The sequence below is a fragment of the Triticum aestivum genome, chromosome 5B (genome assembly GCF_018294505.1).
Source record: "Triticum aestivum cultivar Chinese Spring chromosome 5B, IWGSC CS RefSeq v2.1, whole genome shotgun sequence".
Lineage (NCBI taxonomy): Eukaryota > Viridiplantae > Streptophyta > Magnoliopsida > Poales > Poaceae > Triticum > Triticum aestivum.
In genome coordinates this window covers 480959084-480984399 of record NC_057807.1, presented here as the reverse complement: position 1 = coordinate 480984399, position 25316 = coordinate 480959084, and the positions used below count along the sequence as shown (strand labels likewise).

The 25316-nt window shown below is 47.8% G+C and overlaps 3 protein-coding genes across 5 annotated transcripts; 1 reads left to right on the top strand and 2 right to left on the bottom strand.

The window, feature by feature from the left end:
* Positions 1-521: 521 nt before the first annotated feature.
* Positions 522-18864, bottom strand: LOC123112632 (uncharacterized). 3 transcript variants are annotated; one of them, XM_044533677.1, is made up of 7 exons: positions 18552-18864; positions 17985-18081; positions 17427-17471; positions 17249-17360; positions 16844-17009; positions 8611-10054; positions 522-1438 (listed from the first exon to the last, which is right to left on the bottom strand). In XM_044533677.1, the coding sequence occupies exons 1-5, from the start codon at positions 18583-18585 to the stop codon at positions 16980-16982; spliced, it is 318 nt and encodes a 105-aa protein (XP_044389612.1). In that variant the 5' UTR covers positions 18586-18864; the 3' UTR covers positions 522-1438; positions 8611-10054; positions 16844-16979. The 3 variants fall into 3 exon arrangements, with proteins under 3 accessions (XP_044389612.1, XP_044389614.1, XP_044389615.1); XM_044533679.1 differs by having other exon boundaries at positions 9958-10054; XM_044533680.1 differs by having other exon boundaries at positions 17990-18081; positions 18552-18861.
* Positions 4055-9133, top strand: LOC123112631 (disease resistance protein RGA5). The gene is made up of 3 exons (XM_044533676.1): positions 4055-4884; positions 5437-7504; positions 9007-9133. Exons 1-2 carry the CDS (start codon positions 4070-4072, stop codon positions 7490-7492), a joined length of 2871 nt encoding a protein of 956 aa, XP_044389611.1. The 5' UTR covers positions 4055-4069; the 3' UTR covers positions 7493-7504; positions 9007-9133.
* Positions 18865-19171: 307 nt separating the features above from the next.
* Positions 19172-23075, bottom strand: LOC123116530 (uncharacterized). The gene is made up of 5 exons (XM_044537479.1): positions 22937-23075; positions 22654-22755; positions 20251-21060; positions 19999-20142; positions 19172-19875 (listed from the first exon to the last, which is right to left on the bottom strand). The coding sequence occupies exons 3-5, from the start codon at positions 21031-21033 to the stop codon at positions 19717-19719; spliced, it is 1086 nt and encodes a 361-aa protein (XP_044393414.1). The 5' UTR covers positions 21034-21060; positions 22654-22755; positions 22937-23075; the 3' UTR covers positions 19172-19716.
* Between the last annotated feature and the right edge of the window lie 2241 nt (positions 23076-25316).

Genomic DNA, 25316 nt, shown 5'->3' with positions numbered 1-25316 from the left:
AAAGGTGTATGTTCAGTATGGGACATGGAGTATTTGATCTCGAGCTCATATGCTCCCGCACAAGTAAAATTGAAAAAAAAAGTAAAATTTTCAGTCGAAATGACATTCGTGGAGGTCTGGGCGAAAAAAATAAATCGATGGTCCAAAAAGACTATTGTTAGAAGCATTTTGTAGCATCAATTTTGTTATTTTTGCCCAGACCTCCACAAATGTCATTTCAATCTGAAATTTTAAACGCACTTCGAATATTCATCGATGTTCATCACAAAAAAAATTCAGATTTTTTTGATTTTATTACTATTTTCTTTTTACTGTTCATGCGGGTGCATATGAGCTCGGGGTCAAAAGAGGACTTTCGGTGTGTTCACAACTTCTGAAAAAATTAGAGCAGCCAGGACTACCCTTTACGGGTTATTTTTATAGAAGAGCAACCCTGACCACACAAATGCCCAGGACTCGAACTCTTGCGGGCAGCACGCTCGCGCAGCTGGCCAACCGAGCGACGCTAGGTTCTCAGCCGATGAAAAAAATCAAATCCAAACTCGAAGTGCAAATACAAAAGTTATCAGGGAAGAGAAAATGTCAATTATGAGGGGGCAATAGCGACGACCTCATTCCTTTCTACTGCAACTCCTGATCGTGTCTGATGAGATTCAGTACAGGATTTCTACAGCAACACGCTAAACGCCCGGCCTGCTCCCCAACGAACCAGCAGGGTCCTGCAAACCCACGAATCACTCTCTTCACAGCCCCAGTACACGGGCCTGGAAGCAACTTTAACCTAAAATCAAGCAGTAACGAGCAGCTTAGCTTATTACTAGGCTACTGAAAGAAACGACACTAGCTAAGCTCCCGCAAATCTATTTACTCTATATTCTTAACAAATTGCAGGAATACCCTGTCCTCTCGCGAGGTTGTCCAAAAAATGCCGACAGTTAAGCTCTCAAAACTTCTGGGTGTACCCGTCTGCACCGTGACGACTCTGCATCTCTGGCGCCAGAAGACCTGAAACCACGATCAGTAGGGTCTCCAATGTAAGGCACTCGATTGATGGTGAATTTTCAAGAATATGGGACGCAGTTCAGTCAAGCTCTTTGAAGAGTAAAACCTAGCTAGAGATGTCCACTCTCGGGTGGAGCTTGTCATGCAGGTATCTTGGCATCTGCCTTGGAGGTGAGGGGTCACCAAAAAGCAATTCATCGATGGATGGTAGCCAGATCAGTAGACTTGTTATATTTCCAGGATGAATGCATTCAAAAATATTTGCAGAATGAATAGTGACCTACATTGAGTATGAATGTCTTCATGGTGGGAGGGGCAGCAAGGAAAGAAACCGGAGAAAAATAATCATAGGCCCCATGAATACTAAATACTCAATACTCATGTACTTCAGGTGGACGAACTTGCTAGGCGCCAATGCCATTGTTGTATTTACCACCTACATAAGCATGCCACATGTCAATTAATATTCCAAGGTACACAATTGTTCTATGCATAATGATACTGAATAATCCCAAAAGGTTCCCTTCCAAGAAAAACATCATGAGAAGTTTTAGAATATGGCCGACGAAGTGAGTGTATGCTAAAAGTTTCAAGATTCGGTGCAATTGATGGCAGCTCTTCAAGTGCATAATGGAGGAGGCGGCAACAGATCATATCGACATTCTTCAGTCGCAATGATTCTCCAAAGTGAGACCTCTACTTGGTCAAATGTAATAAAGTGAAAACTACAAATATTTGGAGCTTCGATCTTTATCATCCGCAGTTTGTGGCATCCTAACACTTGCAGGTAGCTGAGCCGCTGCTGCTGAGAAGGTATCTTCAAGCAAGTTATCTTGGGGCATCTCCTGAGTTTCAACTGCTCCAAAGCAGCACAGCTGGAAAAACGATATCCGAACTCGTCCCTGTAATCCGCACACAATCAAGATGCAGCACTGTCAGGCCTCTCAAGCAACCAAGACTGACTGTAGGATGGAAGTCACAGTCAACACGGTGAAGATGCCAGATCGAGCTTCCATTCCCTTCAGATAGAAATTGCATGGGAAGGGAAGTTGACTGCCAAACTCTTAGGCATCACGAGGTAAGTTTTTCAATGCCTGGCGTAACTGCTATCTGAAAACACCTATGGAGATATTTGGAGCTTCAATGTGTATCATCCGTAGTTTGTCGCACAGTAACACTGCAGATAGCCATGTGGAGGCAGGGTTTCAACCACCTTTTCGGAATTATTATTTTAACTGCAGATAGCCAAGCCGCTACAGCTGGAAAGATATCTTCGAGCAAGTTATCTAGGAGGATTAATATTTGGCAGGACCAGGTAACCGTGGCTCCATGGGTCTTTGCCGTCCGATCCATTTTGGGGATATGTGCTGCCAAGTTCATTCAAGAGAAAGTTCATTATGTATGCATTTACAGAACTTTGGTCAATCTTTACAGGACAATGGATCTTTTATATGTTTTCTATAAATTTGGTCAATCTTTACGGAACTTGACTTAGGACATTTAGTATGCACTATATTTTGATATATATAGAGGGAATATTTTTATCAATTAGGGGTATTGATTGGTTGATTTGTGATATGATAACTACATGCTCAAGAGTCCAAACAAACTTCGAACTGAAAATTGGTTTAGAAGAGCAAGTGGGTGGAAGCTTCTCAAAATATCGACACCTTCAGATGTTCATGAACGATGCTGATGTGTAGTACGCTCATTGAGTGGTTTAGTCCAGAATGCAAGATAAAAATCTAACCTTGAAAACAGGACGAGCCACATCCACTTGAATAGAGCAGGACAAACTTCCTGGACCAACTCCAAGGTTGATGCTGATCTCTTGTGTATTACACTCCACGCAAAATAAAAATCAAACTTTGAAATATTGGTCATTCACGACCAACCACCTATTCCCGGTGGATAAGTTTGGGCTGCGTTATTCTGCAGCCAGCTAAAAGGATGGAAATCATCGCACTCATGAAACCACGGTAGTGAAATGACCGGACCAACTTAGAATTCGTCAAAGCATCAAAAGTCTGTCTCGCATGCACTGAAGAATAATGTGCTAGTTTCTTCGATGGAACATGGACAGAAAAATCAGAATAAGAAAATCTGAAGGTATTATCACCACTAAATTATAATCACCCATGACGGTGTTTTGTTTACCTGGCTAGAAGAGCTTTGCAGTTCTGTAAAGATCAACCAACCACACATGGTGCGTAAAGCAAATAACATTCAAAGAATGTTCAATAGAAGTAAAATTAAAATTTGAAATTGAAGGTTTGTATATATATGTTCATGGCCTAATAAGATTAATTTCTTTGATAAGGTTTAGGTCCTGATGATATGTGAGAAAAGTGAGCATGATTAATTTTTTTGTTAAGATGGCTTTCTTTTTTTGAAAAGAAGATGGCTTTCTCCTATATATCACTTCTCGAAATGAATCCTTATTTGCTTCCAAAATGATTTCTAATGTAACATCCATGCTAAGAGATGTTTATAAGAACAAGTCAGATTCTACAGAGGTAACTGAAACTTGCAAAACAGACTGTCTACGCGGACTTCTAGACTGATTAATATAATAGGGAAGGCTATTTTTTATCATTGTCATAGAAATGCTAATGAGATAGCTCATATGATTGTCAGGTATTGTTTTGAGAATAGGATTGATTGTAATTAATTGGGGCAATGAGCCCGTCGGTTTTATCTTGACCAACCTCCTTAAGGATGTACTGTTGTTATTTATCAACAAAGGTAGTCACGATGGCCTTTTCTCAGGAAAAAAACTTGCACATATTATTTCACGGTTACAGTGAAACAAAGGAAACAGAAATACTTTTCAACTCGTCAATAATGGACTGCTTATGCGCCGCAGTCGCTGACTGCTCACCAACGTGACACATGGGGTACCAGTGAACAAATATCTAGTTGCGTGGAGATAACTCATCTAACGGAATACAATGGCCGACTAAAGCCAAAGCCACCATTCTGTAGTCACAAATCATACAGAAATCCATAGACATACATGTAGTTCATACAGAAGAGTTTGAGAGAGGAAAGCCGAAGAGGGCAATTAATGGCGGAGTTAGCGACCAGTGTTGCAGCTGGGGTGATATGCTCCCTACTTGAGAAGCTTGGTTCTCTCGCAGCGGCAGAGTATGCAATGTTCAGCAGCGACCGCAGAGAGGTAGAACTACTGGTGGATGAGCTCAGTTCTATGAATGCTGTTCTTGAGAAGTTGGCATACATAGAGAACATTGATCCATTAACCAAGCAATGGAGGGACCAGGTCAGGGAGCTGACCTACGATACTGAGGATTCTATCGTCAGCTCCATGCTCCAGGATCGCCAAGATGGAGCTACGGATTGGTTCATTTGGAAGATTTTTCCGTTTTTCAAAGATCTCAGAGAGGGCTATAGTTTATCCAAACAGATCAATCAAATCAAGGCCTCTGTAATAGAGCTAAGCGCTCGACGAGAGCGGCTCAGAGTTGATGAAGTCATCTCTACATCTTCTCATGTGTCCATTGATCCTCGACTGCATGTGCTCTATAAGGATGCTGCCGGTCTTGTTGGAATTGATGGACAGAAGGATAAGCTCATGGAAATGCTAATGGGTGATGATCAGCACTTAAAGGTAGTGTCAGTTGTGGGATTTGGAGGTTTAGGCAAGACTACACTTGCCAACTCAGTATACCATGCTTTACCTACACTACAACACCATGAACACAGATTTGACTGCCAAGCATTTGTATCGGTCTCCCAGAGACCTGATATCAATGGGGTTCTTTGTAGTTTGCTCAGAATGCTTCGAGTGGATACAACATCGTCGGATAATAGTAATGTTCAACTCCTTATCATCATGATCAACCAACATCTGCAACATAAAAGGTATCCTCTTTGTTGATATATTTTAGAGCCTATTATTTCTCAACTGAATCTATATTGGTTACTATAGACATCACTACATCAGAGATTCTATTGAAATATTCTAAAGATTCTATATTTGAGTTTTTATTCTTTATTAGCTACCAAATTGACGTTATGATGCAGAACAGTATTGGTTTATTTCTAGATACCACCAAAAGTACCAAAATTATAGAGGGGATATCTGATTATGTAATGGTAGTGATAATAGTATCAAATCCCCTCCAAATTCAGTTTGTATTATGTTCATCTCTGCAACCCATTTCACAATTCCCATGTATGGTATTCTGTTAGAGGAGGTGATCGAATGTAATGGAACTTCAAGGCAAGTGTAATGTTATTATGGCCGCACTGGTGAACTATTCAAAGCCTGGTTTGACCAATACTGCCAAGTGCCACTGGATGCACGGCCTGGTCCAAAGTCAGATCCATCTGAAGTTCATTTCCCGTCTGATTTTAGTTCAAAACGAGGTTAATTATATTGTTTTGCCCATAGACTAATACAATATTTTACAGGTACCTTATTGTAATTGATGATTTGTGGAATGAATCGGACTGGTATACTATCAGATGTGCTTTCCCAGAGAACAACTCCGGAAGTAGATTAATCGTAACTACACGAATTGATAGTGTGGCTTTAGATTGCTGTTCTAATCGGCGTGAAAATGTTTATCCAATGAAACCTCTCGAAGAACAATACTCAAGAAGACTTTTTCTTACAAGAATATTTGGCTCTGAACATGCTTGTCCTGAATACTTAAAAGAAGCTTCGGCTGAGATATTAATAAAATGTGGTGGTCTACCCCTAGCAATCAATGTTGTATCAGGTTTTTTGGCCAGTAAGAAGACACCAGAACGAAAGGAGCACTGGGACAGGGTGCAGGGTTCTTTGGGCACCATCGATAGAGAGTTCGAACCAATGAAACAGATGTCACAAATCTTAAACCTGAGCTACATGCATCTTCCTCATCATTTGAGGGCATGCTTCCTTCATCTTGGTATATATCCAGAGGATCGGGAAATCATGACGGATGATTTGGTGAAGCAATGGCTTGCTGAAGATTTTGTGCCTTGCAGCCCACATAGGCAAGATCGAGAGGACGTTGCAAGGGACTATTTCAACGAGTTAGTCAACAGGAGCATCCTCCAACCTGTAGATATAGACTACAAGGATGAGGTGATGTCATGTCGATTACATGACATGATGCTCGAGTTCATCTTGGACAAATCAGCGGATGAGAATTTCATAACTGTAATGGATAAATTTGGAGTCCGGAGTGGAGGCACCAGTAAGATCCGTCGGCTCTCTTTGCAATCTGACTACGAGAATCATGCCTTGGTACCAGGAGCAATTATTCTGACACAAGTTCGGTCGCTTGCAACCTTTGGTGCTTGTGTTGACGGAGCGTTCTCGAGGCTAAAGTTTATTCGAGTCCTAGTGGTTGACCAAGGTAGTATGACTGAGGACGACATGGCTGGAGTTTGCCTGCTGCTCCATTTGAGATACCTGAAGATTATTTCTTATACAATCCATGGGTATGATCTAGTAGTACCTCCTGAAATTCTGAATCTATGGTCTCTGGAAACGCTGGATCTAAGAGATTTCGATGGCATACCTACCCTTCCAGAAGAAATAGCTCATTTGTCCAGCTTGCGGCATCTGCTTCTCCCATCAAATGTAGTCTTGCCTGATGACATAGGCCGTATGAAGTCACTGCATACAATACGCAGTTTTGATATGTGCAAGAATTCCGTAGCCTGTATAAACGGCCTCGGGGAGCTGACCAATCTCAGAGATCTTCAACTCCGTTTTGATGACACTTTGTACGACTCTGACAAGGGCAACAATGTAGCTCTATGCTCTGCTCTCCAAAAGCTTGCTGGTGGAAACCTTAAACATCTAGCAATCGTTTCGGAAGATCCATGCGGCAACCAATCTCTACCAAGGCGTCATCACCTGGATTGTCTGCATTCCTTACCAGGAAATCTAGAGACACTACATCTACAAGATCGCATGCCTACTATTCCAAACTGGATTGGTCAACTCGGTAATCTGTATGACATAAATCTTGAAGGAATCGAGAGGTTGAACCCGCAAGGTATTGATATCCTTGCAAAGTTGCCCGCCCTTCTCTACCTGAAGATGTATATCTCGATATGCATCGCTGAAACAATTGCCATCCGTGGTGGGAGTGGGAGTGGGGCCGCTTTCCCATCACTCAAGTATTTCCACCTCATTTGCTCACCGCCATGGGTGGCCTTTGAGCAAGGGGCAATGCCCAAGCTCCAGAGACTCGATATAGAATTTGAGGCGGACAGATGGGAGGAACGTGGAAGAGCGCCTGCAGGCATCCACAACCTGGGTGCCTTGCAGGTACTCTTGGTACAACTGATGAACGGCGGTGAGGAGTCTGACAAGGAAGCTGCTAAATCTGCGCTGCGTGCTGCAATCGACGGCCATCCACGTGGCCCTCGCATTGACGTCAGCCAAGGATCTTACTATCATATTTATACGGAGGAGGAATATAATACAGTTTTCAAAATGGACGATGATATGGACATCTCCGACTGAGCACAAATAGCGGTATGGCTTATTTCATCCTCCCAGTTACCTCCAGTGGCAGCTGTAAATCTCGTTTCTTTCTTCTACTCCTAGTAGCAGGAGCTATCTGGAAGCTACTACCTCCGTCCTGGTTTATTGGTCCCCTTCGTAATTTGTGTCAAATTTTGATCATAAATTTAACTAACAAAATGTTAATGCATGTCACAAAAAATTATATCATTTGATTCGTATTTAAACATAGTTTCCAATGGTATAATTTTCGGTGACATGCACTGACATTTTGTTAGTTAACCCTATGGTCAAAATGTGACACTAAATACAACCAATAAACCAAGACGGAGGTAGTAGGTATAGTATTAGTACAACGGGATTCATTATGGCCATTGTTAGCGTACTATACTACTAGTATTCTTTAACAGAAAATTTCTAGTGCCACATATTTCCATTCTACAATTAATTGATCTTTTATAACATGGCCTTCAAAACACTAATGATCGTGCATTTTGCAGTGTTTTTGAAACCTCACCGTGTTATGACATTTCACTATGTACCTCGTGTTTCCGGTTTCTATATCTATACTCCTATATAGTGCATCAGTTTTGAACTTCAAACTCACTTCTCAGAATATTCAATCACAGCCGTTAACTATGTTGATCTGACCATTGAGAACCCCTGGATTCGCCTTCTACAGTAGCTGGTGCCTTTTCTACTATCTTCCAGAACAATCCTGGCGTTGTGCCTCTGCATGCTACTTTTTAGTCAACAAGTAGCCGGATCTTCTATGGCTTGAAAGGAAAGCAGTGGCTTGACATGTTGATGTTGAAGTTAATACAGATGTGTTGGCTCTTTGTACTTTATTTAGGAAAATAAAACTGTGCGTAGGAGATACTTACCGCGATAGGATTGGGCTCCTCTCAATTTTGCCCCCAGTAATTGCTTTTTATATGGAATTAGGATGCGGCTTCCTGTACGTAAAACTTTCTTCTGTTCTTGTGTTTGGAATGAGTTTTTTTTTAGTAACTAAGGATCATTATCTTAATTGCTGAGCACGGGGCATATAATCAATTAGTAAAGTTTGTCCAGTAGTTATCTTTAGTGCATCAGTAGTTATCACAGTAGTATTATACCTTCCTGCCATGCATGGTGAACCATAAGCCGGCATTGCGCTTCAAGGATGGTTAATTAATTGACGCCCTTGCAGTTGTACTGTACAGAAATCACTCCGTGATGGGAATAAAAAACCTGTGTATCACATCCAGCTAGGCCACTTAGCTCAGTTTAGCCAGTTAAGTAAGCCACTCCAATTCACCGGAAAAATTCTCGATCCCTTCAGAGACAATGTAGTTATAAGCTCGTCGATGAAGCCAGCTAGGAACGCTACTTCAGCAAACACTAAGATCAGATTAGTAGCAAGCGGATACGAGGCTAGAACATATTGTACTCTGAGTTGCAATAGCTTTTTTTGTTAGCATGCTATGTTTGTTTACAATGATCACAATTCTCATACTAATTTTACTTTGTAGGTCAGCAAAATTTTGTGCAACATTGCCCCGGCTGCCGTGTGTATTTGTTTCCCATCCTTAAATCCTAGGTATGTAAAAGATATGAAAAAGTTGGAAAAACAAAAAAATAGAAAAAGATGTGTATGCGTGTGTGTATTATATATGTTGTTCCTTCAAGATCAAAAGACAAAAAAAGGGAATTCAAAAAGTAAAAGCACAAAAAAAATAGGAAAAGGGTATGTGTGTATATGCACTACTATTTCAGTATCTTTTTCAAAAGGTGAAAATGGCATCAAAACAATAATAGAAAAAACACCAAGAAATTTTTTTAAAAGAATTATTTCTAAAATGTAGTGTGCTCTTGTTTTTCTAGGTGTGTAAGTAGGAGTAGATAACTCCGCCTATGTCATCTGAATGCATAGCTGGTCCCAAGCCCAGAAAAAGGAGGAGGGAGTACTCATGGTTGTTTTCTATAGCAACTATAAAAGACTGAGCTGCGCCCCTGGCTATCTCTAAAGCTTTTCTCATTTGTTTCTTGTTTGTCTTAACAGAGAAAGTCGTTTTCATCCCAACTATTTGTTTGGCCATGCTAAATAAAAACTCTTCTAAAATAGTTCTTGCATAAGCTCTCAACTGATCAATGGCTGGGAATTCTGTTTGCCATTTCTGAGCAAGTCATAAATTTATGTCACCCAAATCTATGCCCCAGCCTGCTTTATGTCATAACCATTTCAAAGGGCTAACAAACCTTGTGTCTTTTTAAATGGAATAAGAAAAGTCATACTCCTTCAGTTACATACTCATACATCAAGCTTGCAAAGTATATCTATTTTTTAGGTCTGACGGATTAAAGCAACTGAGAGCATATTATTCTTTTAAGTTAAAGTTAAATAGCTTATTTCGCAAAAAAAAAGTTAAATAGCTTAATCTTACATCAGATTTACAGGGGCTTAGGGTTTAGAACAGACTTACAGTTAGATAGTAATTCGTGAAAACAGAGTAACCAGAGTTTTTCTCTTGATCAGGCCATGAAGTTGTTCCAAATTTGACAGAAGAAAGGGTGAGACTCCTACAAAGCAGCAAGCAAAACACGCAGATTCAGAGCAGACGAGGAAGGGCTAGATTCATACACAGATAATTAGTAAACATCGAGATTGCATCAGATTGGAAGGATTCTAAGTGTGGATTCCTGAGATGCCCCTCCCGCTCCCCTAGCTCCCCTCTCCACCAACCCCGCCGCCGTCGACTCCACGCCGGTAGCCCCCCTCCCTTGCTCTGCCATGGCCCCCACCCCCCCTCGCCCACCCGCTCCCTCTCCGGCGAGCGCGTCTCCTCCGGCGACAGCCGCTGGTCTGATTCCGGCTCGGACAGCGCGGCTCCCCCTCGTTCCTACCGCGACGTCGCTCGCACCCCACCGCCGGCTCCGCCCGTCCGCGACATCGTCCTTGCGCCGGCGCCCGGCGGCCCCGCCCCGGCGGCCCCCAGGCTGCCCGCCTCCGCCCGCCTTGGCCCCCGCTCGGAGGTGCACCGCGTCTCGCGCGGCGCCTCGGTGGACGCCGACGGCTACCAGCAGCCACGCCGCAGAAATCGACGTCGGCCTCGCCGCGAGCCTGCGCGGAGCCCGTCGCCGCGGCGCCAGCGCAGCCCGTCCCCGAAGAGCTTGCCGGGCTCTGTTTCCGCTGCCTCGACCCCCGCCACCGCGTCCGCGACTGCACCAATGACATTCGCTGCCGACGGTGCCTCATCTCCGGCCACGACTCCCGTGGATGTGACGACTTCCACCGCCGCGCTGGGCGCGTTCCACCCGCCGCCCCAAGGGCTGCCGAGCACCACGCCGGCCGCGACCCCCCCGCCGCCCAGCGGACTGCCGCGCCCCAGACACCGGCTCCTGCTCTGGTTGTGCAGGTCGCCCCCCAGCCACCGGCCCCAGCTACGGTCGCGCACGTGAGCGCTGCTGCACCAACGCGCATCATCATGTCGCGCACTGTTGAGATGGAGGAAGCGGAGGAGGTGCTCAGCCGGGCGATGGTGGCCACCATCACTGGGACTCGTCCCCAGGTGTCCGCCGACGACGTTGCTGAGCTCCTCTACTCCACGTTCGGTTTTGAAGAAGGCGACTTCACCACCCACCTCCACAAGCCGGAAGATTTCCTGATCATCTTCGGCTCCCGCGCCTCCAAGGACCGCATGAACGGCGACCACTACATCCGCTGCCCGCGCTTCTCACTGTCGCTTCGCCCCTGGTGCAAGCTTGCCCACGCCGGCTCCGGTGGGTTCGAATACCGCGTCGAGCTCGAGCTCCGCGGCATCCCCGCCCATGCCTGGCACTTAGCGACAGCGGAGCACATCCTCGGGACCAGGGTCTGGATTGAGCGCCTCCATCCGCAGACGCGCTCCCGCGCCGACCTGGCCACGTTCCGCCTCTCTGGTCGCGCGCACGACCCTGCCGACATCCGCCGCACTGCGACACTGGAGATCGTCGAGGTCACTCCGGGACGCACCGCCTCCTCCGCCCCCACGGTCACCACCCTCACGTACCCCATCACCATCGCCCTTGCCCGATCCAACGTCGACCGAGCTCGCGCCCCCTCTGGTCATGCAGCTCGCCCAGATGGCGCGGGTGACAGGCGCGCGGCGGCTGATGGCGACGCCGATGCCGGCCAGGGCCCCGGACGAGGCTGTTCGCGTCGCCGCGGCCGCAAGCACCGCCGCACTGCCGCTGCTCCGGAGGGACGTGCCGACGGCATGACTATCGACGCTGCCGGCTGGACGCACCCCCGTGGCCAGCACCGCGCTGACGGCCTAGCCGTCGCCGATCGCTGGTCCGGAGTCTGCAACGCCGTGCGCGCAGACACGCCACCGCCCGTACCGTCGCCGGCCCGATGTATGGACACCTGGCCCACCGCCTGCACCCAGGGCCACCCCTCTCGTCACAAAGCTAAAAGAGGAAAGAGGGGAGGAAAGAAAAAGCGTGAAAGAAAGGAGGCTGCGCTCACCAAGGCTGCGGCGGCAGCAGATCCCAGGCCGACAGGATCGCCTCAGCGGGAGTCCGTGCATGTCGCTCCCCCTGCTGGCCCCTATCCACTGGTGCCAACTCCCCCGACAAGATCGCCTCAGCAGGGGGACACGCATGTCGCTGCCCCATCTGGCCCCCAACTGCTGGCGCCAACCCCACCCCCCACCTCTGACGCCGGGCCAGACGCGGCCCCGTCACATGCGTTGCCTAGCGACCGGGTGGGCACGGCGACTGTTGTTGAGCCCACATGCAGCGCGGTCCTGGACACCCAACCAATGGTGCCGCCCGTCGACACAGTGGATGATGATCCTTTGTCGGGACAAGATGTCAGTTCGTGCACATCAGCGCCTACGGCTGCCGCACCACATGCTGATCTATCCGCGCGGGCGGACGCGCGGGACTTCCAACCTGGTGCCGCCCAGCCGCCAACCCATGGCCAGCTGATTGCTCCGACTGCTGATGCACCTGATGGCCAGCCCGCAAGCCCTGAAGCGGCCCACACACAACTGCAGATCCTTCAAAGACCCCAAAACCTGGACTCTCCCAGGCCACCGCCCTCCGGCCCTCTCGCTGACGGCCCATTAGATGAAGATGCAGTCCAGACGCCAACGCCGACCATCAGAAGTGCGACACGCTTCGCGTCCCCCCCCTGTCACGCTCCGCCGCAGCCGCCCGCGTGCCCCCTCGACAAGCTCTTGGACCCTTGGCGACTTTCTCGCCGCGGCCACCAGGCAGCTCAGCTCGGTCCTCCCCGCTCCGGGCCGTAAACCGAGAAGACAGCCGCTGAGCTTCGCCCAACCTCGGCGCGGGCGCTCGGCCACCGTGGCCAAGACGAAGACGGGGCACCGCCGACTGCCGCACGCCGCACACAGGTGCAAATACTGCGCACGCTCGGCATCGTTGACGCGGATCAGGCGATCACCCCGGAGGCCATGAAAGCTTATGATGACATCTTTGCCGCGCCGATTCCCAAGACGGTCCTTGCGGCCATTGCGGCACTAGTTGGGCGCGAGCTTCCCGCCGACCCCTCTGTCGCACCGGTTACTACAGTCATCGCTGGCAGGCCGATCGAGGCCTAGCTGTGCGCTTGTGCCCCCTGTGTCGATCATGCTTTTATGGATCATGGACCGAAGATTATCGTCTGGAATGTGCGCGGACTAAACACCCGCGCTAGGCGCACCGCCATTCGCTCGCTGATCGTGTCTACCGACGCGTCGATCGTCTGCTTCCAGGAAACCAAGATGGAATTCATCCACATGTCCACTGTCCTCGAAACGCTTGGTTCGGACTTTGATGACTATGTTTACCTGCCGGCGATTGGCACTCGCGGTGGTATCCTGCTGGCCTGGAAGAGCAGGATGGTGACTGTTGACAATCACATGTTCAGCCCCAACACGCTCACCACCCAGGTTTCGACTCCATCGAGCGTGGACGCCCCCTGGTGGCTGACCATTGTATATGGGCCGCAGCAAGACCAGGAGAAGATCGCGTTTCTTCAGGAAATCCGCGACGTCCGTGCTAACTGCGACGGCCCTTGGATGCTCTGCGGAGACTTCAACTTGATCTACCGAGACGAAGACAAGAACAACGGGAATATTAACAGACGCATGATGGGGCGCTTCCGTCGTGTTATCAACGACCTCGCGCTTAAGGAGGTTTACCTCAACGGTCGACGATACACATGGTCAAATGAGCAGACCCCGCCCACGTTGGTTCACCTCGACCGAGTCCTTTGCACCGCGGATTGGGAGGAGCGGCACGGCGAGTGCCACCTGCGCTGCCTTGCCTCGGTTGTTTCCGATCACAGCCCGCTCATGCTGGACTGCTCGCCCTCGCCCCCGGTGCACCGGCGCTTCCAATTCGAGGAATACTGGACGCGCATTGCCGGCTTCCAAGACGTGGTTGCAGCTGCTTGGTTTCGGTGGACGACCCGAGCCCGTTCCGCCGCATAATGCGGCGCATGAAGGCCACCGCACGCAGACTCACGAGCTGGAGCGCTCGCGCCGTGGGCAACATCCGCGACCAGCTCGCGATCTCGCGCGAGCTGCTCCTGCGTCTTGACTCGGCCCAGGAGCTTCGCCAGCTCACGCCCCACGAGGACTGGCTCCGCCGACAGATCAAGCTGTCATACCTTGGCCTCGCTTCGCTCGAGCGAACCCTGGCTCGACAACGCGCGCGCATCTCTTCTCTCAAAGACGGGGACGCCAACACATCCTTCTTCCATCGCCAGTGCACTTATCGCAAGCAAAATAACAGGATCCACTCCCTGTCGGTTGACGGCGTCGTGCTCACCGACCAGACTGACATGGCTGCGGCGGCCTTCGCGCATTACGATTCTCTGCTCGGGACCGATCGACCTCGAGATTGCGCCCTTGACCTGCAGCATCTCATCGAGCCGGCCGCCCTTGACGACCTGGAGGCCCCATTCACTGAAGACGAGATTTGGCAAGCCATCAAACGCCTGCCGGCGCGCAAGGCGCCCGGCCCGGACGGCTTTACCGCGGAGTTCCTTCGATCCTGCTGGCCCGTCGTCAAGCACGACTTCGTTTGCGCCTTCCAGCAGCTTCATTCGCTCCGTGGACGAGGATTCAGTTATCTGAACCAAGCGCTGCTCACACTCATCCCAAAGCGCGCCGACGCTGCCAGCCTGTTTGACTACAGGCCCATCAGCCTCATCCACCTCGTCGCCAAGATCTTCGCGAAGGTGTTGTCTCTCCGCCTCGCGCCCAAGCTCAATGACTTGATCAGTCCCATCCAGAACGCCTTCATCCCCGGACGCAGCCTCCACGACAACTTCTTGATCGTGCGACAGTCGGCGCGCCTCCTCCACCAGCTGGGAGCTCCGCGCATCCTCCTCAAGCTTGATCTCACCCGCGCCTTCGACTCCGTCTCATGGCCCTTCCTCTTCGAGGCCCTGCGTCGATATGGGTTCGGTGATCGCTTCCTTGGCTGGATCGCCATCCTGCTCTCGTCGGCCAACACCCGAGTCCTCCTAAATGGCGCCCCTGGCCCGCCGATCTGGCATCGATGTGGACTCCGCCAGGGCGACCCGGTGTCACCGCAGCTCTTTGTGCTTGCTGTCGACACGTTGGGGCGCTTGTTTCGCCGGGCTGCTGAGCTCAACATCCCGCAACAGCTGCACCCCCGTCGTGCGATCCCCATCATCTCGCTTTATGCCGATGACGTCATCCTCTTCTGCCACCCCTCACCTAGCGACACGTTGGCGGTCAGAGAGATCCTGCAGCTTTTTGGCAGAGCTTCAGGCCTGCGGGTAAACTTCCAGAAGAGCATGGCCACGATGATTCGTTGCGCAGCCGAGGAGGTCGCTCCGGCCATCGCGACGCTGGGATGCCCCATCGCGCAGTTCCCCATCACCTACCTGGGTATCCCCCTCACCTTGCGACGCCCGACTGCTGCCCAACTGCAACCCGTCGTCGACAAGACTGCCGGGAAGCTGCCCACTTGGAAGGCGCACCTCATGAACAAGGCTGGACGCCTCGCTTTTGTCAAATCCGTGCTCTGTGCAATTCCCCTGCATCAACTCCTTGTGCTCGCGCCGCCGAAGAAAGTCCTCAAACTCCTTGAGAAGATCCAGAGAGGCTTCCTCTGGGCTGGCCGCACCGAGGCTCAAAGGCGGCAACTGCCACGTGAACTGGCGCCGCGTCTGCCGCCCTACACGCCTAGGCGGCCTCGGCATCCATGACCTGGAGCGCACGGGCCTTGCCTTGCGCACCAGATGGCTCTGGTTCGCGCGCACAGGACGGAAACAGGGCTTGGGCTGGCCTCGATCTGCAGTTCTCCAGTGAGGAACGTGCATTCTTCTTTGCGTCCACCTCCATGGTCCTTGGCGATGGTCGGCGAGCATTGTTCTGGGAAGACCGATGGATCAACGGGCAATCCATCTCTGAGATCGCCCCCCAGCTATACGCCCTCATCCCCAAGCGCCGCCGCAAAATAAGAACAGTGGCCGATGGCCTTCAGGCGCACACATGGGCTTCAGACATCCATGGCGCCCTTGGCATTCAAGAGATTGGCCAATACTTGCTAACCTGGAGGGCCATTGAGAATATCACTCTCTCTGCTGATCCAGACCAGCTCCATTGGAAGTGGAATGCTGCTGGCACATACACCGCCCAGTCCGCGTACCTCGCCACCTTCCATGGCTCTACTTCCTGCCCGGCATGGAAACTTAACTGGAAAGGCTGGGCCCCCCCCGCGAGTGAAGTTCTTCCACTGGCTCGCTAGCTTGGGACGCTGCTGGACAGCTGATCGTCTCGCTCGCCGCGGACTGCCGCACCCTCCTCGCTGCCCGCTATGTGATCAGATGCCGGAATCGATGAACCACCTGATCATGGACTGCCCCTTCACCAAGCAGATTTGGCACGACATCCTGTCTTGGCTGCACCTTCCTTGCAGCGCGCCTAATGGTGAAAACTCCCTGTCGACCTGGTGGCACACGGCGCGGCAGACCACGCCCAAGCTGATGCGCAAAGGACTTACATCCGCGACGCTGCTGATCCCTTGGATGACCTGGAAGCATCGCAACGATTGTGTCTTCAATGCGGCCACCCCTTCGACTAGCGTCTTGGTTGCAAAGATCAAAGAAGAAGCTGCGCTCTGGGCGACCGCGGGTGCTCGAGGCCTGCGTGTCATCCTCCCACAGACCTGGGATGTCCACTGAAGTTACTTTGTGTTTCTCACCTGTAATGGTGCCTCCTAGGAGGATGTAACAAACTATCTCTCTCTTTTCAATATAATGAAACGCAAAAGCCTTTTTGCGTTTTCTCAAAAAAAAAAAGAGATTGCATCAGATTAGAAACATCGTGCCCTTGCACCCCTTACCATAGTAGCACTGAGACATTTCATTCACATTGAGAACGCGATAGCGATATCCAGCTCTGTTTCTCCATAGCCAAGCTCCCAGTTCCTAGTTTTGCCTCCTGATCACACCCTTCAGGTTGTCACACCGAGACACACTTCATAGAACTTCAAAATTAGAAGTGGAACTCTGTTTCAAAGAAAGGGAGTTGGAGTGTTGAATTTGAACAAAATGCAAATTCATAACAAACCATAGAATGAAGGGATAACATAGACCGAAAGAGAAATTCAACTGGGCAGCAACTACTGCTTAACCATTATCTCTTACTACAGTTCCAGTAGCAGCAGTAAATAAGTGATGTAAGTAAACGGAATTCAAGATAAAGCATCTGCTGCAATATAGTAACAACGTAAGCAAGGATAATGTACCTTGATCAGGTACATCGTCTGCTGATTCAGGTATGGCCTTCTTTGAGCTTCCAGACTGGGTGTTAACTGCTGTATCATCAGCGTCATCGGTATCCTCTGTGTCCATATCAACCTATTTGACATATAGAAATCATGAGAAAGTTGGTCTCTTCACAAATGACTGGTGAAATAGTGTTACCTCTTGTATAGAATGCTCATGAAGATTGTCACCATGGAATAAAGACTGAAAATAGAGCAAATGATTAGAAACATGATTAACTGTGTATCTAATATAAGTTCTATTGCAAAACATAACAATACTCTGAAGAAAATACATGGGTATCTAGAACTAAAGGAACATGCTGACAGCACCATATTGTTGTATCTTCAAACATGCTTAATCTCTTCATAATCCTATCATTGCCACGCCCAAGAAAAATCTGCTTCATAATCTCTTCATAATCCTATTATTGGACCGCGCATATGAGACTGGATGCTTGTTATGAAAAGTGGGTAGAAATACAGAGCTATAGGATCCAAATCCAGTGCCTGATAACGAACGATCAACCATAACCCCAATGTTGGCAGCGAGAACAATATGTTCTTGCACTTTCACTTCTAGCCTACCCCTAGCTACCATATATGTCTTGACCTCCCATTCTAACACAGACCCAACATCTATTGTCAATTAATCAGTGGCACGCACACTTCAGCCTCAGCGGTGACATCAGGTATATGTTCTCAGCTGATGCTGTACCTCACCTCTGGAAGTTCTGGCCTTGAATATTTCCTTGTCTTGCCATCGTGTTTGCAGGGTGATCCCTTTCCTATAGCCAATGAAGCAGCCGATTCATCTGCAATAACAGAACAGGATCAGGCATTTTGCCCGCATACACCTAGGACTTGAAAAAACAATGCGCTTCAGGTAATAAGAATAAACTTTAACTGAGCATTGGTAGTTTCTGCATAGCGCAGGCGCAGCGTTGCAATTCCTCACAATTTTGGACAAATCTGTACAAACCCTAGTATTGTGTAAACGAATTGTTCGGTCCTTTCGCCTATACACAAAAGATATCCAGTCCAACAGAACACTACGGCCAAGTGATATCCATCTCCTCTCCGAACAGCCATTGGTCCCGTCCCTCGATCTCCGAACTCACAGCGGCAGAGGAACGGAACGGAAGCCCCCGCCAGGCCGCCAGGTGGGTTCTTGGCTAGATCTGCACCCGGGATTCGAAGGCGAATTTTCGACTCGATCCCTACTGATGAACGCCGCGGGGAGAAATTCCTAGGTGGGGATTTAGCGACGGGCATGGCGGCTTACCGTCGATCTGGATTTCGCAGGGCCGCCGCTCCATGGTCCGGCCATCGACACCTCTGTCTGCCGCCTGAAAACCCGCAACGCGAGGCGCGTACACCTCGAACTTGAAGTTCAGTTTCGCTTAAACGCGGAGAAGACGAGGCGGCGAGGGCACGGGAGGCGCGTCGGCGGCCGCCTACTGCCGGAGGAAAAGCAGAGCTGCACTCCCGCGGTACATTGAGCGCGGGTTTGCTTCACTGGCTTTTTCTGGAGCAAAAATGGCAGACTACGGATAGAATCGGCAGATGAAACGCCTTTCCCCCGAAAATGCCTGCGTGGAGGCCTTGTAAGTATGTCACAATAAGAACCCGAAATTTTTTATTTGGTTCAATTATCATCTCTTCTTTTTTTAGAATAGTTCAATTATCATCTCTATTATTATGATTATGGTGGAGAAATTTCTATTAAATCTCATTTAAAACTCATGTATTTTTTCAGGGAAATTGCCCGTATATTCAACGGTCTTTGCATCTATTAGAATAAGAAAAACCCATCATAACGGAAAAAATTGCTTCCAACTTATTTTCATCAAATATAAAAATGTTTCGATCAAAACAAATTTTAAAATAATGGCGCCGGTGTGTCTCTGTCTCACACGAGCAATTAGATGCATATTAGGTCCACATCGAGATGATATAGATTTTGTTTGTCAAGATGAAACAATGAGCAAGTAACCGCTATCAAACACCCGCCACTTTTTACTTGTACATCGAGCAACTTGAAATGGGTGGTCGATGTACAACAGTACAAGTAAAAAGTGACGGGCCGGAGTGGAAAACTATAAGGAAACAACATGCCACTCCCTCACCATTCCAACTTGAAAAACAAGATCTATACCCACTGCTGACAGTCAAACACCAGCTAGCATTAGTAACGCTCTCAAGATGTGTTTGGATCTGAATGTTGTCTTTCCTCCACGTTTATGTGGGTAAGAGACTAAGCTCTGATCCATCCGCCGCCATCTAGCAGAATGACATGACACCGGTTGCAGGGCTCCCCAACATCTAGCTTGACCGTGGAGGGAACTTTCCCCTTGATGTATTTTTCGATTGCCAAGACTGCTTTATCGGCTTCCCAGGGTCTAACCAAGCCGGAGCATCTGGTAGATCCGTCGCCAGAACACCTGAAACTACAATCCGTGGGACACCAGCTCAACCATCCCCTTTGAAGAGTAGAACGTAGAGATCTTCACACTCCGAAGCTTGTCATGTCGGTATCCTGGAATCTGCCGAAGATGTGAGGGATCTTCCAAACGCAGTTCATCGGCGGGTCGCAACCCTATCAGTACCTGAAGATAAAAAATAGTGTAAATGCTAGAATCAATTAATGGTTCAGCCACAGAGACTATTTATGTTTGCAGGATGCCTGAGTGCATTCAAAAATATTCGTAGGATCAACAACGGTGACTTACATGCAGTTTGAACGTCTCCAAGGACGGAGCAGCATCAAGAAAATAAACCAGAGACAAATAATCGTAGGCCACTGCAATAGAAATACTCAAGTGCTTCAGGTGGAGGAACTTGCTAGGCGCGAACGCCATGGCTGTATTGGCTACCTGCATAAAGGTGGCATATGCTAATTAACATTTCAAGGTACCACTACTGTCTATGAAGTATGAACAATGCTCCTGAACAATCAGAAAAGGGTTTAGAATATACAGTACCTCGTGACGTGAAAATATGCTAAGAGTTTCAAGATTCGGCGCACTGGATGGGAACTCTTCACGTGCATTACGGAGGACGTTGTTACACAGCACATCTAGGTTCTTCAGTCGCAGTGAATCTCCGAGTGAGATCTCTATACGGTCACCTAAAAAGTCAAAACTACAAATATTTGGAGCTTCATTCTTTATCATTCGCAGTTTGTGGCATACCGACACCTGCAGGTAGCTGAGCCGCTGCATCTCGAAAGGTATCTTCAAGCAAGTTATCTTGGAGCATCTCCTGAGTTTCAACTGCTCCAAAGCAACACAGCTGGAGAAAAGGTACCCTAACTCGTCCCCCGTAACTGCCACACGATCGAAATGCAACACTGTCAGGCTCCTCATGCAAACAAGACTGACTGTAGGATGGAAGCCACAGTCAACAAGGTGAAGATGCCGGATCGTGCTTCCGTTCCCATCAGATAGGATTGACCATGGGAAGTTGAATGCTACATCACTCGCAGACAGAACGACAAGTTTTTCAGTGCCTGGTGTAACAGCTATCCGAAGCCACCTATGGAGATATGAATAGGCCTTGGGCTCGTGGTAACAGGAGAAATCTAGTTTGAGTGTCTTCACACCAATGCCCGAGCGATTTTCAAAAATGTGATTCACTGTGCTGGCGAGGACATGTCTCAACTGGAATAGTATTCCATGATCAAATATGAGATTGGGATGGCATCTCCAGGAACGTAGAAAAGCATGAGACAAACAGGCAGCATGAGCAGCATCTCGGAGCGTCATTAGGGAATGTATATGACACCAAATGTCCTGCATGCAGAAGAATAAGAGAGGAATTGAAACATTAGAATTGCTGAAATCAAATACATATCTTCACCGGCGCGGAGCAAGATGACAGGGGGTTGCAATTGAAGAATATGGAGTAGCATTCAGGTAAAATTGAACACTGCAGAGACAAGTTTTTCTGGCGGAGTGTGCTGATATATAAATCAAGATGTTTTAACAGCATGCTAGATGTTGCAACCAAATGTAACAAAGAAACAAATCAAAACATACACCACGGATTTTAACAGCATGCTAGATGATACAGATTTTGCAAAGGTAGAAGTAATGCATCTAAAACAACTGCCAGAAGGCCCATGTAATGGTAGATCAGAGTATATAGTAGATACAGCAATACCAGAGATATAGTAGATACTAAATCCAAATCCAGCCAATTTTGCTGGCCACGTTTTAAATATGGTCAACTAAGATCAAAGTATATAGTAGATACAGCAATACCAGAAGAAAGAAGGGCGACTTTAAGAATATCCAGCTTAATACGGATGTATGTAGTTCGTATTGAAATCTCTAAACAGACTTATATTTAGAAACGGAGGGAGTACAAACGAACCATTTGTACTGCAAATTTTTTTAGTACAAAACCGTGAAGAGGCTCTGATACAAAACAAAACAAAAACTTTACAGCAAACTTGGTTACGCGCCCCACAAAACTAATGCAACGAAAATAGCATAGTGAAGTAGCGAAGTATCAAACTCTCACATACTCCAAGGTTACCAAACATAAACACTTCGCCAACCCTTCTATTCTGGTTATGCATACTTGACATTGTTCTGAGCTTGCAGATAACCTGGACCGTAGATGGTGACAATCATGTGATATATCTATATATTGTCAAGCATTTTAAATTTCTACTCCCTCCGTTCCTAAATATAAGTCTTTGGAGAGATTTCACTATGGACCACATACGGAGCAAAATGAGTGAATCTACACACAAAATGCATCTATATACAGCCGTATGTGGTCCATAGTGAAATACCTATAAACACTTATATTTAGGAACGGAGGGAGTAATACACATGGAAGAACCTGTAGCCAAATGGATCACATTCACAGGGAAGGGAGGTATTGTGATTTTAGACAAGGTCCTCAAGATATGGAAGGGAATCGGGATTCATGATGTCAAGTTGTCAGCTACAGTTACTTGCTGAGGCAAAGGTCATAGTTACTGTACTGACAAAAATGGAACTTAACGAATGCTGTAAGGTCTGATGGCCAACCAGATATCTACCCTTCTAGTAATAGCTGAGGGGCTGACTTTTGAAGAGATCTAAAAAATATCTGAAGCTTTATGATGCATGCTTGCAAAAGAATGTGACCCACGTACGGTAATTGACAACCGCCAGTCTCAAAAAAAAAAAAGAATGTGATAACAAGGGGTCGATGTCTGCCGGGGAGTTGAATCTGGGAACAGAGATGGTTGGAACAGAACACAAGCAGCAATGCACTAGGAAATTGCAGCGCTAAAACAATCATGTCTTATTTAGGTAGCCAGCCAGCATGCATATATCAACAAATCTTGTGCAGTTGAGGCCTTTCATGGCTCGCGTTTGATGCTGTACCTCTGGAAGCTCTGGCCCTGAATATTCATCACGAGAAGTATCCTCTTGTTGGCAGAGCGATCCCTTTCCTATAGGCTATAGCCAGTGAAGCAGCCGATCCATCTGTAACACAAAATAGTTATGGTTACTACAGGCAATAGCACAAACACATATCAGGCATAAGAAGAGAAAGAAGAAGAAAACTTCGACTCGATTCTTCCTAATTTCCGACGGTTTCATCCCCGAACTAACAACGGCTGAGGACGGGGCGTGGGTTCTTCCCTAGATCCAGCCGTCGGCTTACCGTCGATCTGGGCTTCCGGTGGGCGCTGCTCCGGCTGCCGCTCCATGGTCCGACCGTCGGGGCCTCTCTTGGCTGTCCGTCGCGTCAAAACCCGCAACGCGATCGAGGCGCGGGACCCCGAACCTCAGTTCAGTCACAGATAAGACGAGGCGCGAGGGGACGGGTTTGATGTTTTTTCCTTTCTTATTATATAGGAGTAATTAACAGGAGAGGGATCCCGAAACTTTATATTTACTGCCGGTGTGTTGCAACAGAGGTAAATATTTCATGGTATGGTAGCTCATGATTACCTTCCCTCTAAATAATTACTGTACTTATTAAATCATGCCCGTGGTTTACCTACCAAAACAAATTTTTAGGATTTTATTTGATAATCAGTTATATGGTAAAAACTTATTGTCCTGTCAAACAAAACATAATTTTATTTGATAAATCAGTAAAACAACGAGAGAGAAAGGAAAATGTTAGATGAAGAATGTCACTTACGTTCTTTTTAAATAGGATAAAAGACTAAACAGAAAATCGATATCTCCGGACCTCAAAATACCACGGGAATTTTGACGTTCTTTTTTTTTGGAACGAGAAAGTTCTAGAAAGCATTGGAGGCAGCCGGATGGCCTTGCCACGAAACTTGGGGTGGCCCGCATGTTAGGCACGTGTGGCACCCTCAGATGGGGGTGGCCCGCATGTTTGGCCTATGGGGGAGGATGGCTGGGCAGCGCTGAGGGGGGTATACCTCCCGCCGGCGGAGCTAGGCTATGCCTCTCAGGAAAAATGCCGGGGGGGGGGGTCAATTCTCCTATAAAAATTAAAGGGGACAAGAAGAAAATATAAATAATCCCAAAAGTACTTAAAGCAGCACGCCGAGGGGTGAGCACACTCGGATGCAACTTATTTGATGCACATTATTTGTTAAGAATAAGTTCCCTAGACCGACAATGTTAGATTGATGGAGCTCTTTCTGGTCCACGTCTTCTCTCATCATAAGAGCAACTCTAGCAGACCCCTTAATAGAGGCAAATGTGTCCCGTCTTTCGATGAAAAGGTGACTATCGTTTTTGGTGGAGTAGACTTTGACGATCCGATTACGAATGTGTGAGAACGTCGCGCCTTAGCAATCGCTAAATCAACTCCAAGAGGTTATTGATCATGCCGGAGCATGATCAACCTGACCACGAGGGTCTATTTCCTGCAAGCAAACGAAAAACAAGCAAGAAAACTGAGATTGCAATCTGGATATTGCGAATATAAAAGGAAAGCTTTATTGGTCAAGGTGGGGTTCCGTGACTTCTTGGTCTGGTCGTTCAACACAAACAAAGTACGCAAAGTTGCAGCTATGGCGAACTTTAATTTAAACAAAACCCAAAGTCTAAACGACGCCCTAAGGACTGTATATATGGTGGAAGAGGGGGGGATATCGTGACCCCTTGGAGGAGGGGTCCGAAACCAACCCTACTCTTGTTTCCCCCCACACACGGACTCTAAAAACAACATATACTCAATTATTTCAAAATTAGAAAATAAGGTGGCGCGGCACCTATAATAGCCTCTGGACAAAATTTATGAAGTGGTAGTATATTTCGTGTAAGCCTTCATGCACTCATTATGGTGGCTTTAAAGTCCTAAAATCATCACTTGTAACTCCGTTCTTATTCCCTTGCGCATGCCATCATCTTCATGCTTGATCTTGCTCTAATGTCCATCCTTCTTGTCCAAGCTAGGCCCTTCATTTGTAAGCAAGACAAATGTATTCAATTTAAGCTGCATCATTACCATGGTTGAATTTATGTAATAAAAAATTATATAGTTGTTGCCTAAAAAAACTTAGAAATGAAAAGTCTTATGCAAAGTCTAAAAGAGCAACATGATTTGGTTTGTAAAGAGCACCTAAAGAAACAAAGCATACAGAATCACAAAGGTTTGTATTTTGTCTCCATGTGGAAACATGATAATGCCATGTTGTTGTTTTTTGAAAAGGAGGATGACCCCCGGCCTCTGCATCTGGGAGATGCATGCGGCCATTTTATTGATTATTCTCGAGGACCTTACAAAGTAAAACAATAATATGCCTGAATCCGCCATCTTGGCAACATCTGCTGCTACTCCTATCCAAATGATGAAGGGGTGCAAGCTGGGCCACATACCCAGACCTCTCACCTAAGCCTAACATCTAAAGCCAGAGGCCCGACCGAGCCATCTGCCGGGTCCGGGGCTCAAACCGGTCCGACGCACTCACATGTGTCGTCGTCGCCATCTTCCACTGGTCCATCTTCAGAGCAGATTGAGGTGACAACCTTGGCAAGTCCTCCGCCATCGACGCCACCACGATGCCAAGCGACGACCTCCACCTACGCGAGCCTTGGGAGGTCCTCCACCATTG

Excerpts from the sequence above, each read along its gene's own strand:
- LOC123112632 (XM_044533677.1), bottom strand. The coding sequence starts at position 18,585 with ATGGAGCGGCGGCCCTGCGAAATCCAGATCGACG. Across the intron at positions 18,082-18,551 it reads CTGCGAAATCCAGATCGACG|ATGAATCGGCTGCTTCATTG; the intron begins GTAAGCCGCCAT and ends CTGTTATTGCAG. Across the intron at positions 17,010-17,248 it reads AGACGATGTACCTGATCAAG|AGTTCCACTTCTAATTTTGA; the intron begins GTACATTATCCT and ends TCTTTGAAACAG.
- LOC123116530 (XM_044537479.1), bottom strand. The coding sequence starts at position 21,033 with ATGACGCTCCGAGATGCTGCTCATGCTGCCTGTTTGTCTCATGCTTTT. Across the intron at positions 20,143-20,250 it reads GCATATTTTCACGTCACGAG|GTAGCCAATACAGCCATGGC; the intron begins GTACTGTATATT and ends ACCTTTATGCAG. Across the intron at positions 19,876-19,998 it reads TGGAGACGTTCAAACTGCAT|GTACTGATAGGGTTGCGACC; the intron begins GTAAGTCACCGT and ends TTTTATCTTCAG.
- LOC123112631 (XM_044533676.1), top strand. The coding sequence starts at position 4,070 with ATGGCGGAGTTAGCGACCAGTGTTGCAGCTGGGGTGATATGCTCCCTA. Across the intron at positions 4,885-5,436 it reads CAACATCTGCAACATAAAAG|GTACCTTATTGTAATTGATG; the intron begins GTATCCTCTTTG and ends AATATTTTACAG.